Source organism: Choloepus didactylus, chromosome 6, assembly GCF_015220235.1.
Source record: "Choloepus didactylus isolate mChoDid1 chromosome 6, mChoDid1.pri, whole genome shotgun sequence".
NCBI classification, from domain to species: domain Eukaryota; kingdom Metazoa; phylum Chordata; class Mammalia; order Pilosa; family Megalonychidae; genus Choloepus; species Choloepus didactylus.
Window position 1 is genome coordinate 124,039,899 of NC_051312.1, and position 17,520 is coordinate 124,057,418.

Genomic DNA, 17,520 nt, shown 5'->3' on the forward strand with positions numbered 1-17,520 from the left:
TGAAAGAGGTTGGAACACATCACAAAATCATGTATTATGAAAAAAATTTCTAAATGATGTTAAAGTACAAATGAAATACTTTAACATACTGGTTTTACAGCAGAGAAAACCTGGATATGGAGAGTAAATGACCTGCTTCAAACTTCAGACAACTATTACAAATCTAGTCTTTGAAATCTGAAAATTACAAAGCTCAATATGGCACTTATAGACACTACTTAGAAGCAGTTACTTAAAGAAAGCCACATATTATACCTGTAAATTTTTTTTTCCCATTTAATGGTCATGATTGCAAGCCTAAGTCATGCAGAAAACATATGCTCTGGAATATTAATAGCCATATTTTAATTTCCATTGACTTCAGGGTTTAGCAGCTACTCAGGGAGAACAGCAAGAGATGAAGCCAGAAAGTAAAGCAAAAGGTGAACTCGAAGGATCTTGTGCATTATGCTAAAAGCTTAGGTTTATCTTGTAGGTCACAGAGAACCTTAAGAGTTTTAACTAAGGAAGCTACATGAATAGATTTGTATTTTAGGAAGCTAACTCTTGAAGTAGGATGGAAGATGGACTAGAGAGAAAACGGGAAGCAGGTATTCTAGTTAAGATGGCTATAAATATTCCAGATAAGAGATGATGAGTATCTAAAGGTAGCAGGTGTGGAGATGTAATAGCTATTTAAGATGGAGAATTGGCAGGATTTAGTCTCAGTATTCAGCATTTATATGGGTAGGAAGGGTAAAGGATGAATCAATGGTGACATTAACCAAGGGAGAAAAAAGCAGACAGGGGAGGTCTTTGAGGACCAGGTGAGGCTTAGATATATAGAGTTTGAAGGTCTTAAGTTACATTAAATGAGTGAGGAAGGAACAGAATAATTTAGTGGTGGTGTGAGAAGCCACTAATAGCATCAACTCTTATAAGGAAGTAAAGTAAGGTAAAAGTGGGAGAAGTCCAATGCATATGGCAATATCAGGACAACATTGGTGATCTCAGTGCAAAACAGTTTTAGTGGAAACATGAGAAAAGACAATAATGCAGTTGAAAAAGGTATGGGGAATGAGAGGGTTTAGGGATAAAGGGCTGGCAGGTGGGACAAATGTAAATACAGTCAGAAAAGGAAGGAACCAAAAAGAAAGAAGTTAAAGATATCTTTGGGTATAAATATATTGGATTAACCAAAAAATGAGAGAAAGAAAAGGAAGGGTTGATTTTGGAAGCACAATAGATATGTATTAAATGGGAGGGCTGATAAGAAAATGGATAATCTGGGAGATAAAATCATCTGCAAAGAGTGAGGAGGGTGGGGATCGGAAAGATTTGAGAAAATCTACAATAGGTTGAAAGGGGAATGGGAGAGACATTTAAAATTATCACCAAATGGCAGTAAGGATTAGAAATAAATGTTTAAGTGATATTGAATAGTACCACTTCTAAAGCAATGCTAAGATGACCCAGGGTAAAAGACAGATCCTGGTCTGGAGAGTAGCAAGTAGGTATGGCAGAAGAATGTGAGTATGAAGGTTATTAAGCGTATTAACAAAAGTGACTGATGTGGTGGACTCTGGGGTCTAGGCTGGAGAAGGAGGAAGTGAATCCAGAAAGTAAGGTCAGGTGAAGGAGGATTCAAGGAACAGGAGCCCTAATGGTTGAAAAAGTTCAATATATGTGAGTATTTTGAAAGTGGTGATTTGCTTTTTAAAATCTCATAGGTCTACCGACTCCCAGGGGTGTGCATCTCCCTGGCAATGCGGGATATGACTCCCAGGGACGAATGTGGACCCAGCATCATGGGATTGAGAACATCTTCTTGGCGAAAAGGGGGATGCAAAGTGAAATGAAACAAAGCTTCGATGGCTGAGAGATTTCAAATGGAGTCGAGAGGTCACTCTGGTGGACATTCTTATACACTATATAGATAACACATTTTAGGTCTTAATGTATTGGAATAGCTAGAAGTAAATGGCTGAAATTGTCAAACTCCAACCCAGTAGCCTTGACTCTTGAAGACGATTGTGTAACAATGTAGATTACAAGGGGTGACAGTGTGATTGTGAAGACCTTATGGATTCCACTCCCTTTACCAATGTATGGACAGATGAGTAGAAAAATGGGGACAAAAACTAAACGAAAAATAGGGTGGGATGGAGGGGATGATCTGGGTGTTCTTTTTTACTTTTATTTTTTATTCTTATTCTGATGTAAGGAAATAAAAAAAAACCTCATAGGTCTAAACAAACTAACAAAAAAACAAAACAACAAAAAATCTCACAGATCTAATGAGAAAAGGTGAAAAGTTCAAGGTGTGGCTATGGGAGAGGTTGGATGAAGTGAGATTCAAGTCTTCGGAATGGAAAGCGTCAAAGAGCTGAGGAAAAAAAAAGAACTCTGGAGAGTAAGGGTGTTGGGTAAGTTAACAATTTGGGCATTTTGTTATCCATGATGATGGAAAAATCTGAGGTAGGGAGGAAGTCTGAGAAGTAGGTGCCACAGTGATCAAGGTCCTGAACAAAAATGTTGGCTTACAATATAGAGGGTGAGAGTATCCTTGTTTTGTTACAAACTTTAAAGGAAATGCATTTAAAAGTTGCCTATTATGCATGCTGTTTACTATAGACAGCCTTTAAGAACTTTTATCATAAATAAAGGCTGAAATTTATCCATTTTTTTATATTGTTAACTTTGTAATGGATTAAAAACATGTGTAAGCATCCCAGAGTAATTCAGGCAGAGAATAAAAATATATATGCAGCGACCCCTGAGGAGCTGGGGGAAAATGCGGAAGTATTGGACTGCCACACTTGGGGTGGCTGCTGATGTTCTCATAAACACTGAGGACTGATGGTTTGGTATGGTGAGCCCTCTATCTTGGGGCATGCCTTCTTGTGGCTCACTGCTGCAAAGCAGAGGCTCAACTTGCTTGTAACTGTGGCTAAGAGTCTTCCCGAGTGCCTCTTTGTTGCTCAGATGTGGCCTCTCTCTCTAGCTAAGCCAACTCGGCAGGTGAACTCACTGCCCTCCCCACTACGTGGGATCTGACTCCCAGGGGTGTAAATCTCCCTGGCAATGCAGGATATGACTCCCGAGGATGAACCTGGACCCAACATTGTGGGATTGAGAACATCTTGACCAAAAGGGGGAAGTGAGATGAAACAAAATAAAGTTTCAATGGCTGAGAGATTTCAAATGGAGTCGAGAAGTCACTCTGGCGGGCATCCTTATCATCCTTATGCACTATATAGACATCTGTTTCTAGGTTTTAGTGAATTGGAATAGCCAGAAGTAAATACCGGAAACTATCAAACTCCAACCCAGTGGCCTTGAATCTTGATGACGATTGTATAACTATGTAGCTCACAAGGGGTGACAGTGTGATGGTGAAAACCTTGTGGATCACACTCCCTTTACCCAGTGTATGGATGGATGAATAAAAAAATGGGGACAGGGACTAAATGAAGATTGGGGTGGAATGGGGGTGGGGTGGGGGGGATGATTTTGGTGTTCTTTTCTACTTTTGTTTTTTATTCTTATTTTTATTCTTGATGGTGTAAACAAAACATTCAAAAATGGATTGGGGTGATGAAGGTACAACTATAAGACTGTACTGTGAACAGCTGATTGTACAGCATGGTTGACTGTATAATATGTGAATAATCTCAATAAAACAATTAAAAAAAAAACACATCAGACTGAAAAGACAATTGTTAATATGTTACCAATAAAAGAGTAACAACTAAATAGACAGGAAATCTAAAAGAGAAATAGGAAAAGGATGTAAATAAGCAATTCACAGAAGGGCCAACAAATGGCTGAAAGTATGAGAAAGGATTCTGAACCTTATTCAGTAAGTAATCAAACTAATGCAAAAGAACAGTGAGATTCTACCACTTTACATCCACCAGAGGCAAAAGTTAATACATAACATGATATTAAGTTCAGCCAATGTTGTGGGGAAAGGGAAAATATATTGGTGGAAGTGTAACTCTCTTCCCTAACAACCAGAAATTGTACTCAAGGGTATGTGCCCCAGAAAAACTCTCCTATGGGTATATGAAGAAGCATCTACAGAGATGTTCATCACAGTATTGTTTGTTATGTATGGCAAAGAGCTGGAAACAACCTAAAAGTCTATCATCAGAAATAAATAAACAAAATCAGCATATACAAATGATAGATTACAAAATGGTTATTAAAAGGAAGGGAGAAAGAAAAAAGAAATTAAAAAAAAAGAAATAAAAAAAGGAAATAAGAAAGAAAAAAGGAAGGGAGTAGACAGAGCTCAAAAATAAGGCTGAATATACAAAATATCAGTCAAGATATACAGATGCTATTGTAGAAATTAAATATACAAGAATAAATACCAATTAACACAGAGGGCAGGAAAGAGAAAAAGAAATAAAACTAATGTTTAAAAGGGGTTTGTGGACTGATAATGGCATATTTCGCAAAATTTAGGAAATAAATTAGGAAGTTACGTAAGAGGAATTCTGAGGATAAGGACTTACAGCATATTCAGAAAGTAAAAACTGCATTCCTTAATTGTAAGAATAGAAAAGTTCATGAACACTATAAAAATTATATAGAGTGGCTAACAGGGTGGCAATAAATCAAATACAACTTAACTCAGCTTCAATGGATGCAGCTTAAGGAAAGGATGAATTGATCATACTATATAGTGAGTTCTCTGTATCATCATTGCCCTTAAACATGCTCAGAATAATGAGAAGACAAAAAAACATTAAGAATGTATTAAGTGCTATAATGTATATATGACTAAGAATTAAAGAAAAAATTAAAAGTGGAATAAAAACCTCAGATTTAGCTGTGCTAAAAATATTTCCTACTAACTTGTATGGTCAGTTTATTCAAACACCATAATTACACGGAACTTAGAATAGAAGTGAGACTTGCAGGTTTGTACAGGTTAGTGTGAAACTCCAATATATCCCAAAGTAAGCTGGATAGGGAATAAAAATGTATTTGCAGGGCCCTGCTGAGGAACTGGGGAAAAATGTGGAAATATTACACTTCCCAAACTGGGGAAATACTGATATTCTCATAAGCACTGAGGACTACCAATTTAGAAGGCCGAGTCCTTGATCTTGGGGCTTTCCCTTATGAAGCTTGTTACTGCAAAGGAGAGGCTAAGCCTACTTAAAATTGTACCCAAGAGTCTCCCCAGAGAACCTCTTTCGTTGCTCAAGTGTGGTTTCTCTCTCCCCTAAGCCCACTTGACAGGTGAATTCACTGCCCTCCCCCTACATGGGACACGACTCCCAGGAGTATAAATCTTCCTGGTAATGCGGGACATGACTCCTGGCGATGAGCCTTGACCTGGCATCATGGGATTGAGAAAGTCTTCTTGACCAAAAGGGGGAAGCGAAATAAAACAAAGTAAAGTTTCAGTGGCTGAGAGATTTCAAATGGAGTCGAGAGCTCACTCTGGAGGAAATTCTTCTGTGCTATACAGATATCCCTTTTAGTTTTTAGTGTATTGGAATAGCTAGAAGGAAATACCTGAAACTGCTGAACTGTAGTCCAGTGTCCTTGGTTCTTGAGGACAATTGTACAGTTATGTAGCGTGGTTGTGAAAGCCTTGTGGCCCACACTCTCTTTGTCCAGTGTATGGACAGATGAGAAGAAAAAAGGGAACAAAAATTAACTGAAAACTAGGGTCGGATGGGGGATGGGATGTTTTCAGTGTTCTTTTTTACTATTTTTTTTATTCTTATTTTATTTTTTAGGAGTAATGAAAATGTTCAAAAATTGTGGTGATGAAGAATAACTATACAATGGTACTGTGAACAACTGACTTTACACTGTGCATGATTGTATGGTATATGAATGTATCTCAAACCTGGATTAAAAAAAAAATATTTCCTAGGATAAAATTACATTTAAATTAAAGGATAAATAAGAGCCAGAGAGTGGGTAAGAATTAGATGAAAAGAGGGAACTTCAGGTAGAGGAAATAGCATGGGTAAAGGTATAGGGACAAGAAAGACCAAATACTAAGGCTCTATGCTGGGAAGTGAAGAAATGAGAATAGGGAAGTCAGTAGTGGCTAGAAGGCAAATGTGCATATATCTAATCCTGGAGAATTTCAGTGTTATCCTATGGATAATGGGGAGCTGCTGAAAGTTTTTAGGAAAGGGAGGGAGAGGAAGTCACTCAGCCAACAGAATATAGGATGAAGTAGAAAATTAGACTATAGGAAGGGAGAACAGGATAGAACTCTATTGATATAACTTGGATAAGAAATTATGACTACTTGAACTAAGAAAGGAGAAATGTGAGTCAAGAATGGCTTCCAGGTTTTTGACATGGGTAAGTAGTTACATATTTGGGCCACTGACTAGCGAACACAAAAAGGTAATTTGTAAACTTTAAAGTCTTTCTAGTCAAGGTGTGCTCCAATGCCAGCAGCACTGGCATTATCTGGAAGCTTGTTAGAAATGCAGAATCCCAGGCTCTGCACCACTCCTATTAGTTCAGCATCTGCACTTTAGTAACATACTCAAGTAATTCATACTTATATTATAATCTTAGAAGCAGGACTCTCAAGTATCACACAAATACCTAAGACATTTTTTAGATACTTGAAAGTTTTTAGGAAAAATAGGATCATGCTTATCTCAAGTTGCTCCAGAGGACAAATCTTTGACCAGTAACCAAAAGCTAAAAGGTTCAACAAGGCAAACAACTTTCTTAGAATCAGAGCTGCCCACTAATAGTTGCCTTTGACATGTTACTAGAAAATGTAAAGCAATGGTGGATGACCACCTGTTAGTAATGTTGTAAGGATGGAAAAAAAAATTCAAGTGTTGCTGAAAACAAATAAATACACAGACATAAAACTGACATTAGCCAACTTAAAAATATACCTGTACAAGGCTTGTTTCTTATTCCTTGCATCTTTTGAGTTTTTGGAGAGACAGGGAATTGAGGGATACTTCTATTGCATATAGGCGCTGCCAAAGGCATATGAAGGACCTGGAAAAGAAGCCATTAATTATAATACGTTTGGAAAGCTTCACTCTCCATTTTTAGTTCACACATCTTACCTGCCGAGGAGGAGCTGAAAAGGTATTTCCACTCTGTCCAACCACAGAAACAGGGATCATTCCCACCATTCCTTGGAGTACAGGCTGGACTGGAGAGGCAATTATGATGGCAGATCCTAAAAAAAAAAAAAAAAAAAAAAAAAAAAATCAATAAAATAAGAAATTCTATCAAAAGCACAGAACACCAAAGTAATAATTACTTTGAAAAAAAGATTATAAAATCACATCCCTCTTCTTTACCATCTACTCTCCTTTTTAAAATACTGGTTTAAAGACTTCTGGGAAAATTGTGGAATAAAGAGAGATAGAACTCACTCCTCCTGCAAAAAATCCTAGAGAACAGGCAGAAACTGTCCAGTGCAGCAGGTCTGGGGCCTGAGAGACCAGAGAAGGACCACCACAACATACAAGTGCTGGATGAAGAAATGGAGAAACAGCAACAGAGAAACCGTGATGAGTGACTGAACTTGGCTGCAGCTCCCACGTTCCATCCTCTGCCCCCAGGACTGGCAGCTTTGTTTCAGCTTGGTTCTTGCCCAACTGGCTGCTGTGGTCTGAGAGAAACAGAGAGTCCTTTGCCCTGGGAGAAGAGGAAGACTTGGCAAGGCTCTAACACAACTATTGGACAGTGAAGTTGACCCTCTGTGTCTCACAGCCTTGATCCCTTACAGGCAGGACACTGGAGTACCTGCAGCACCACTGTTTCCACACACACACACACAAAAACTGCAGTGAGAAAATGAATTTTGTCACAGCTCTTTGTGCTTATCCCCGACCCTCAAGACCAACAGTTTCTGGCCGGCCAGGACTCTGTCTGGTTGGCTATGGTAGACTGGGAGAGTCAGATAAGCTCCTTTCCCCAGGGAACAGAGGGGGAGCAGCACAGTTCTGATTCAACTGTTGGTTGGTGAAATTGGACAGCAGGCCCAACAGCCTTGTGTTCCTTCCCAGGCAGGTGTCTGCAGCAACATGGTCCCATTATTTCCACCTGCCTCAGAAACAGAGGGGATAGAGGGCTTAAAAAAAAAAAAAATTTACCTGTGTAGGGCTGTGGGTAAGAGGTTACCGAAGAGTGCCATCTGCCAGGAAGGCTGGGAAAGTGCAGTCTAGGGAAGCTACGTTACTGATCCTCTCCCCAGAACTCTTTGGAACCAGTCTGCACTGCCTTCATGGGACCCTGGAACTGTTCTGCCTGGGAAATACTGACAAACCAAGTGCCAAAGAAAAACTAACACAAACCCAATCAATGAGAGAGAAACCAACTTCCAAAATAATCTTTATCAAAATAATCAGATATACCAGCAAAAAATTATGATACTAAGAAATAAGAAAATACAGACAAACCAAATGATCAAATTAAAATGGCAGAGGAAACACAGAATTTGGAGCAAATAATCAAAGATGTTCCAACAAATCTAAATAATCTAAATTATCTAAATCTAAATTATCTAAAGAGATAAAGGATACCAAGATGACACTAACAGATAGAAAAATACCAGTTCTTAGGGAAATGAAAGACACTGTAGAGGAATTTAAAAGTACATTAGAGACATGTACGGCAGATGTATAGAGTCAAAATAAAGGATCAGAGAGCTAAAAGAACAACCGAATTCAAACAGACAAAAGAATGGAGAAAAATTGGAAAAATTTGATCAGGGTCTCAGGGAAATGACTGACATCACAAAGCGACAAATACATGCATCACAGCTTGTCCCAGAAGAAGGGAAAAGGACCAGGAAAAATATTTGAGGAAATATTGGCTAAAAATTTCCCAACATGTAAAAATGATATAAATACGCAAATTAAAGAAGCCCAACATACTACAAATAGAATATATTTGAATAGACCCACTCCAAGACACATACTAATCAGACTTTCAAATGTCAAAGGGGAGAGAATCCTGAAAGCAGCAAGAGAAAAGCGATTCACTGCATACAAGGTAAGTCACACAAGGTTAAGTGCATACTATTCATCATACACCATGTAGGTGGTTGGCAGTGATACAATATATTTTAGATCCTGATAGAGAAAAATTGCCAGCCAAGAATTCTTTATCTAGCAAAGCTGTCCTTCAACTGAGGGAGAGTTTCAAACATTCACAAATAAACAGAAGCTGAGAGACCAGCCCTACAAAAAATGATAAATGGAGTTCTGCCAGCTGAAAAAAAGACAGGAGAGAGGCTTGGAGGAGAGTAGAGAAATGAAGATGATCGGTAAGGGTAACTAAAAGGATAAAAAGACATGAAAAAAAGAGATCTAAGAAATAAAAGACAACAGATAAAGTGGTTGAAGGAAGGACTAATTTTACAGTAATAACATTGAATGTTAATGGATTAAACTTCCCAATCAAAAGACACAGATTGGCAAAATGGATTTAACAATATGATTCATCTATTTACTGTTTACAAGAGACTCATTTTAGACTCAAAGATGGAAAGGATGAAAGGATGGAAAAAGATCCACGCAAGCAGTAACAAAAAAAAAGCTTGGGTAGCTATACTAATCTCTGACAAAATAGACTTCAAATTCAAAAATGTTATACAAGACAAAGGACACTCTACATTAATAAAACGGGCTATTTGGCAAGCAGAAATAACAATCATAAATATTTATGTATCTAATGAAGGTGCCCCAAAGTACATGAAGCAAACGCTGGAAAAACTGAAGGGAGTAACAGACATCTCTACAATAGTAATAGGAGACTTCAACATGCCACTCTCTTCAAAAGACAGAACATCTAAAAAGAGGATCAATAAGGAAACACAGAATCTAAATAATGATAAATGAATTACACCTAAAAGACATATATAGAACACTGCACCCCAAAACAGCAGGCTGTACTTTCTTCTCAAGTGCTCATGGAACATTCTCCAAGATACACCACATGCTGGGCACAAAACAGACCATAATAAATTTTAAAAGATTGAAATTATGCAAAGCACTTTCTCTGATCATAGTGGAAAGAAGCTTGAAATCAGTAACAGGTAGAGAATAGGAAAATTCACAATTATACGGAGGTTAAACAACATGCTCTTAAAGAATCAGTGGGTCAAAGAGGAAATTGCAAGAGAAGTTGGTAAATATCTTGTGATGAATAAAACAAGAACACAACTTATGGGATGCAGTGAAGAGAGTGCTGAGAGGGAAAGTGATAGTAATAAAGGCCTACATTAAAAAGGAAGAAAGAGCTAAAACGAAAGACCCTACTGATCAACTGAAGAAACTAGAGAAAGAACAAGAAACTAATATAGAAGCAAGCAGAAGGAAAGAAATAACAAAGGTTAGAGCAGACATAAATAAAATGGAGAATAAAAAAACAAGAGAGAGCAACAATAAAACCAAAAGTTGGTTCTTGAGAAGATCAATCAAATTGACAAATCCTTAGACTGACAAAGAAAAGAAATAGAGAAGATGCAAATAAATAAAATCAGAAATGAGAAGGGGTCATTACCGTGGACCCTGGAGAAATAAAGTCATAAGAGGATACTATGATCATCTGTATGCCAAAAAATAGACAACTTAGATGAAATGGACAATTTCCTAGAAACACACAACCTACACTGACTTGAGAAGAAACAGAAGCTCTCAACAAACCAAGCACAAGTAGAAAGATTGAATCAGTTGTTAACAACCTCCTAACGAAGAAAAGCCCAGGACCAGATAGATGGCTTCACATGTGAATTCTACCAAGCATTCAAAGAAGAATTAATACCAATTCTGCTCAAATTCTATGAAAAAATTAACAAGAGGGAACACCACCTAACTCATTCTATGAAGCCAACATTATCCTAATACCAAAGCTTGATAAAGATACTACAAGAAAACTACAGACCAATACCTCCAATGAATATAAATGCAAAAATCCTCAACAAAATACTTGCAAAAAGAATATAACAGCACAGTAAAATAGTTACACACCATGACCAAGTGGGTTTTATTCCAGGTATGCAAGGGTGGTTCAACACAAAAAAATCAATTAATGCAATACACCACATTAAATACAAATCAAAAGAGAGGGAAAAAAAAAAACAAAAAAACTACATGATCATCTTAATTGATACAAAAAAAGGTCATTTGACAAAATCCAGCATCCTTTCTTGATGAAAACACTTCAAAAATAGGAATAGAGGGAAACTTCTTCAACCAATAAAGGGCATGTATGAAAATACCATACTCAATAGTGAGAGACTGAAAGCTTTCTCTCTAAAATCTGGAACAACAGAAGGATGCCCACTGTCACTATGTTATTCAACATTGTGCTAGGTCTAGCTAGAGCAATTAGGCAAGAAAAAGAAATAAAAGGCATCCAAATCAGAAAGGAAGAAGTAAAACTCTTCATTATTTGCAGATAACACAACCCTATATTTAGAAAGCACCTCCAAACTATGACAAAACTAGTAGAGCTAATAAATGAGTTAAGCAAAATGGCAGGATACAAGATCAATTTGTAAAAAGTAGTAGTGTTTCTCTACACTAGTAAGGAGCTATCTGAGGAGGTAATCAAGAAAAAAAATCCATTTATAATAGTAACTAAAAGAATCAAATATCTAGGAATAAATTTAACGAGGATATAAAGGACTCATCTGCAAAACACTACCAAACATTGCTAAAATAATTTGAAGACCTAAGCAAATGTTAAAGACATTCTATGTTCATGGATTGGAAGGCTAAATGTCATTAAGATGTTACTTCTGCTGAAATTGACCTACAGATTCAATGCAACACCATTCAAAACTCCAACAGCCTACTTTACTGAAATGGAAAGCTTATTATCAGTTTATTTAGTAAGGAAAAGGGCCACGAATAGCCAAAAACAACTTGAAAATGAAAAATGAAGGGGGAGGACTAACGTTTCCTGACTTTAAAGCATATTATAAAGCCACAGTAGTCAAAACAGCATGGTACTGGCATAAAGATAGATACATTGACCAATGGAATTGAATTGAGAGCTGAGAAATAGATACTGATGTCTATAGTCAATTGATTTATTTTTTATTATTTTTTTAAAATGGTATTTTCTCTATTTTTATTCTTTTTCTTATAAAGCATAGAGAACATAGGAGGAAAAATCATAGCATGAACCTACTCCAAAGCACAAACAGTATCTTCTGCGCTACAGAAATCTGAGCTATAAATACAGATTTACCTCTCCCAGGGTAAGAGGGCTGTGGGTTGAATGCTACTGAGGACATACCAAGATGAAAGGGATTGCTATGCTGCAGTTCAGCTTCTTTTCATTCTCCTGCCCTCTTTATTTTCACCGATAAGGTGGTATCGACCAGAAAAGGAAGGATGAACTCAAGGAAAGGCCTGATAAATAATAATGTCCTTTAACTAAGCACCCTCAATGAGCAGGCTGTTCCAGTTGTGATTAGAACCGTATTTTCTCTCCATATTCCTCTGAAAGGGTGGCAGCAGGGCCACTACATGCTGAACTGCTCAGGAAAAATGAAAGAAAGAAATGGAAATAGAGCTACCATGAGAACCTGGGAGGCCTGCCTCTCAGGGGAAAGAAAAGGGCCAACATTATTCATTATAGTGGTGGGAAAAGCTGGTTATCTTTGATTTCCACCACAAGAACTCTCCACTGCCCATAAAAATGCATCTCTTGTAGGCAAGTATATTGCCCTGGCTTTGACTTTTGTAGATACTGTGAGCACAGGTGATGACAAAGAACATCCAGAAACAGTGCAAGAGTACACGGGTCACCAAGCCAAACCAGTGCATCACTCTGACCTTGACAATGCTGGAATCATTGTTGGTGATGACTTGAATGATAATGCTTATAAATTCAAAGAGAGGGATCCAGATGGCATAGATCACTAGGGCCTTGTATTTCTGGGCATACATGGAGCACAGAAGGAAGAAGCTGACAATGAAGGTGATTACAGACAAAACAATGAGAATTTTCAAGCCCCAGTAGCTGGGGCACAGAGTCATCTTGATTTACTTTTAATGTAATTTTACTGAGATATATTCAAAGTACACAATCAGTGGCTCACAGAATTCTCATATAGCTGTGCATTCATCGCCACAATTTTAGAACATTTTCATTACTCCAAAATAAATAATATAAATAAAAAGGAAAACCAAAAACATCCCATATACCCTTTATTCCCCCATTATTCATATGTATATATATTTTGTCTTTGTTTTATTACATCTGCCCATACATAGGTAAAGGGAGTGTCTAGTCACAAGGTTTTCACAATCACAGTCACACAATAAAAGCAATATAGTTATACAGTCATCATCAAGAATCAAGACTACTGCATTATAGTTCAACAGATTCAGGTATTTTCTTCTAGCTATGCTAATACACTAGAAAGTAAAAAGGAGTATCTATATGATACATAAGAATAACTTCCAGAATGACCTCTCAACTCTCTGAAATCTCTTAGCCACTAAAACTTTATTATGTTTCATCTCTTTTCCCTCTTTTGGTCAAGAAGGCACTCTCAATCCCATGATGCCAGTGCCTGACTCCTCCCTGGGAGTCATGTCACATGTTGCCAAGGAGACTAAAACCCTGGGGGTCATGTCCCACATAGGGGGGAGAGTAGTGAGTTTGTTTGCAGAATTGGCTAAGAGAAAGAGACCAAACTGAGTAACAAAATATATTCTCTGGGGGTGAATCTTAGGCATAATTACAAGTAGGCTTAGCTTCTCCTCTGCAGGAATGTTTTCATAAGGTTAAGCCCCAAGATCGGACTGAGGGCTTGACTTATTAAATTGGGAGTCCCTTATGCTTGCGAGAATATCAGGAACTCCCCAGGTAAGGAAGTCTAATATTTTCACATTTTCCTCCAGTCCCTCAAGGGGAGTTTGCAAATATTTTTTTATTTTCTGCCCCAAATACTCTGGGGTATATCAGGGCATTACACTAACCTGTACAGAATAACAAGATCTCATTCCCTGTTCTAAGGTTCCAAGTAACTGTGTTGTTTAAATAAACTATATGGTCCGTTGATTTTGACAAGGCTCCCAAGCCCACTCAACAGGGATAGAATAGTCTCTTCAATAAATGGTGCTGGGAGAACTGGACATCCATATGCAAAAGAAAGAAGGTGGACCCATATCTCACTCCCTTTACAAATATTAACATAAAATGGATCAAAGCCCTAAAACTCCCAGAAAAAAACGTATGGAAACACCTTGAATATCTAGTGATAGGCAGTAGTTTCCTAGACCTTACACCCAAAGCAAAAACAACAAAAGAAAAAAAAAAAAAAGATAAATGGGACCTCCCCCAAAAAGAATACTTCTAGGCCTCAAAGGACTTTGTCAAAAGGGTGAAAAGGGAGCTGACTCAATGGGCGAAAATATGTGGAAAGCAAATGTCTGCTAAGGGTTTGAGATTCAGAATATAAAAAGAAATCCTACAATTCAACAATAAAAAGACAAATAACCTAATTTAAAAAAGGGCAAAAGACATGAACAGACATTTTTCCAAAGAGGAAATACAAATGGCTAAAAAGCACATGAAAAGATGCTCAACATCACTAGCTATTAGGGAAATGCAAATCAAAGCCACAATGAGATATCATTTCATTCCTATCAGAATAGTCACTAATAAAAAACAAGAAACTACAAGTCTTGGAGAGGATGTGGAGAAAAAGGAACACTTATTCACTGCCCGTGTTATTGTAAAATGGTACAGCTTCTGTGGAAGATGGTTGGCGGTTTTTCAGAAAGCTAACAATAGAGTTGACCTATGATCTGGCAATCCTGCTACTTGGTATATAAACAGGAGAACTGAAAACAGGGACATGAATAGATATTTTCATTCCAATGTTCACAGCAGCACTATTCAAAATCGCCAAAGGATGGAAACAATCCAAGTGTCCATCAACTGATGAATGGATAAACAAAATGTGGCATATACATACAGTGGAATATTATTCAGCAGTAAGAAGGAATAAAGTTCTGAAGCATGTGACAATATGTATGAATCCTGAGGACATTATGTTGAGTGAAATAAATCAGACACAAAAGAACAAATAGTGTATGATCTCATTAATATGAACTAATTATACTATGTAAACTCAAAGACATAGAATCTAGAATACAGGTTACCAGGAGATAGAATGAGGCTAGAGAATGGGAAGCGGTTGCTTTAGATGTACAGAATTTTTAACTAGATTTAATTTAAATGAGTATAAATGGATAGAGGTGATGGTAGCACATTATTTTGAATATAATTAGCAGGTCTGAATTGTATGAGAGTGTGGTTTATAGGGGAAGTTTAGAGTTATGTCACCAGAAGGAAAACCAGAGGTTAAAACATGGAACTGTATAACTCAGTAAATCTTGCAGTGGATGATGACTGAGATTAACAGTACAAATATAAAAAGTTTCTTTCATGAACTTGAACAAACGTATGAAACCATTACAAGGAATTAAGAAAAAAAAAAAACACCTATTACACACTATGGACTATAGTTAACAGTAATATCTCAATACCCTTTCAGGAACAGTAACAAATGTACCACTCCAATGCCAGGGATAATGATGGGGTGGATAAGGGTATGGGATGTTCTGGGTTTTCTGTTTTGTTTTTTTTTTACCCCTAGAGTAATGAAAAACTTAAAAATTTGATTGCGGTAACAAACGCACAACTATGTGATGCTACTGTGAGTTACTGATTGCATACTTTGGATAGATTGTACGGTGTGTGAATATTTTTCTATACAACTGCATTAGAAACATAGTGATTGAAGAAAAACAGCAAAGCTAACAAATTAAGAAAAAGACAATCTAAAGATTAAAGGACTCTTCTTATGGCATTTAGTTATGGTAAACATCATGGGCAAGCATTAAGACTCTAACAGGGAAAGGAGATCCAAGACGGCAGATTAGGAGAGACAGAGCAAAATTTACCTCCGTGAAAAACAGTAGATAAAATACAGAAAGTATTCTAGAATAGTGGTTCCAGGGTTCCACTGGCTGGGCAGGGACTTATATATCCATTATGATTGAGCAATTGGAGAAACTGAGAATGTTTGATCTGCAGAGCCACTGGGTAAATGGCAGGCTGTTATGTGCTGCGGAAGGGAGAAACTGAGACTGTGTTTAGGGCGGAGTGGACCCAGGTAGGGGCCAGGGAGCTGGCAGTGGGAGCTGTGGTCTATTGTGGTGGGGAGTGCCTTCCAAGTCCTGGGCACCCGCCTCAGTATCTGGCATAGGTGACAGCCCTTTGCACACATGCAGCTGAAGGCCCCCAAGCCAGGGATGAGCCACTGCTGCAGGTGGATGATTGTGGAACTGGGTAGTTTCCATGACCCATGCAGTCATCTTTGCAGCGGGCAGGGAGACACCCTTCACTGCACTGCAGTCGAGAGCTTCCTCAAAGGAATTCGGGATTTGGCTGAGCTGTGATGGCGCAATTCCTCCTCCACAGAAGCCTGCGGGGTGCACAGCCTAGAGGCAGGGGTGCTGCATAGAAGCACCAGGGGCCCTACACCAAGACCAGGGACTTGTGGGCCCATGGAAGAGAGGAACTGTGGGGAATCTGAGCTGAAGGGTTGAACACATGTCGCAGCCCTGGAAATGGCTGGGAGTACCGGGTCATAAAGAACTCTTCCCTGCCACACAACACAGGGAACGCCCCCCACCCACAGGGCTGGCAGTCCCCATTACACATGGAAAACTGGTGCACTGATTGGACATCCAGATTGTTTGGCCCACCACTCGCTGCACAAATGAAGATTGAGGGCAAGAGGTGGCTCGGGAGTGCAATCTGCTGGTATGTCAGGGAAAGTGCACTGCACCAAGCTATAGTTCTGTCTAGTTACAGATAATTGTTTAAATAAATTTGCATATGCTAAAAAGAACGCTAGCAAGATAAGCAAATGCCAAGAGGCCAAAAACAATAGAGAACTATAAAGCATACGAATAAAACAGAAGAATATGGATAACCCAAATGCCCAAATTAAAAAAATCAGAAGAGATACAGAATTTGGAGAAATTAATCAAGAAGTAATCACCCACCAACATTATGGCTCAGGATATAAAGGACATCAAGAAGACCCTAGAAGAGCATAAAGTAGACTCTGCAAGAGTAAATGAAAAAAAAATAGAGGATCTTAAGGAAACAAAAAAACTGTTGATCAAATTAAAAAGATTCTTGATAACCATAGCACCAGAATAGAGGAAGCAGAGGAATGAATACACAAACTTGAAGATATTAGGTTGGAAAGTGAAAGCACAAAAGAACAAATGGTGAAAAAAACTGAAAAATTTGAAACGGATCTCAGGGATATGATGGACAACATGAAGCCCACAAATATAAGAATCACTGGTGTTCCAAAAGGGGAATAGACAGATAAAGGACTAGGAAGAGTATTCAAAGACACTGTTGGGGAGAAGTTCCCAACCCTTCTAAATGACATAAATACGCCAATCACAGATGCCCAAGGAACTCCAAGCAGAATAAATCCAAATAAACCCACTCTGAGAC

At 38.1% G+C, this 17,520-nt stretch overlaps 1 protein-coding gene across 2 annotated transcripts in view; it reads right to left on the bottom strand.

Annotated features, from left to right (window-relative positions):
• LOC119538410 (protein NPAT) overlaps nucleotides 1–17,520 on the bottom strand; it is an 83,228-nt gene that overhangs the window by 4,205 nt on the left and 61,503 nt on the right. For both annotated transcript variants that reach the window (XM_037841333.1, XM_037841334.1), the window contains 2 exons: nucleotides 7,062–7,177; nucleotides 6,882–6,990 (listed from right to left, as the gene is read on the bottom strand). In XM_037841333.1, coding sequence (XP_037697261.1) covers nucleotides 6,882–6,990; nucleotides 7,062–7,177 — 225 coding nt within the window. The remainder of the gene's footprint in view (nucleotides 1–6,881; nucleotides 6,991–7,061; nucleotides 7,178–17,520) is intronic.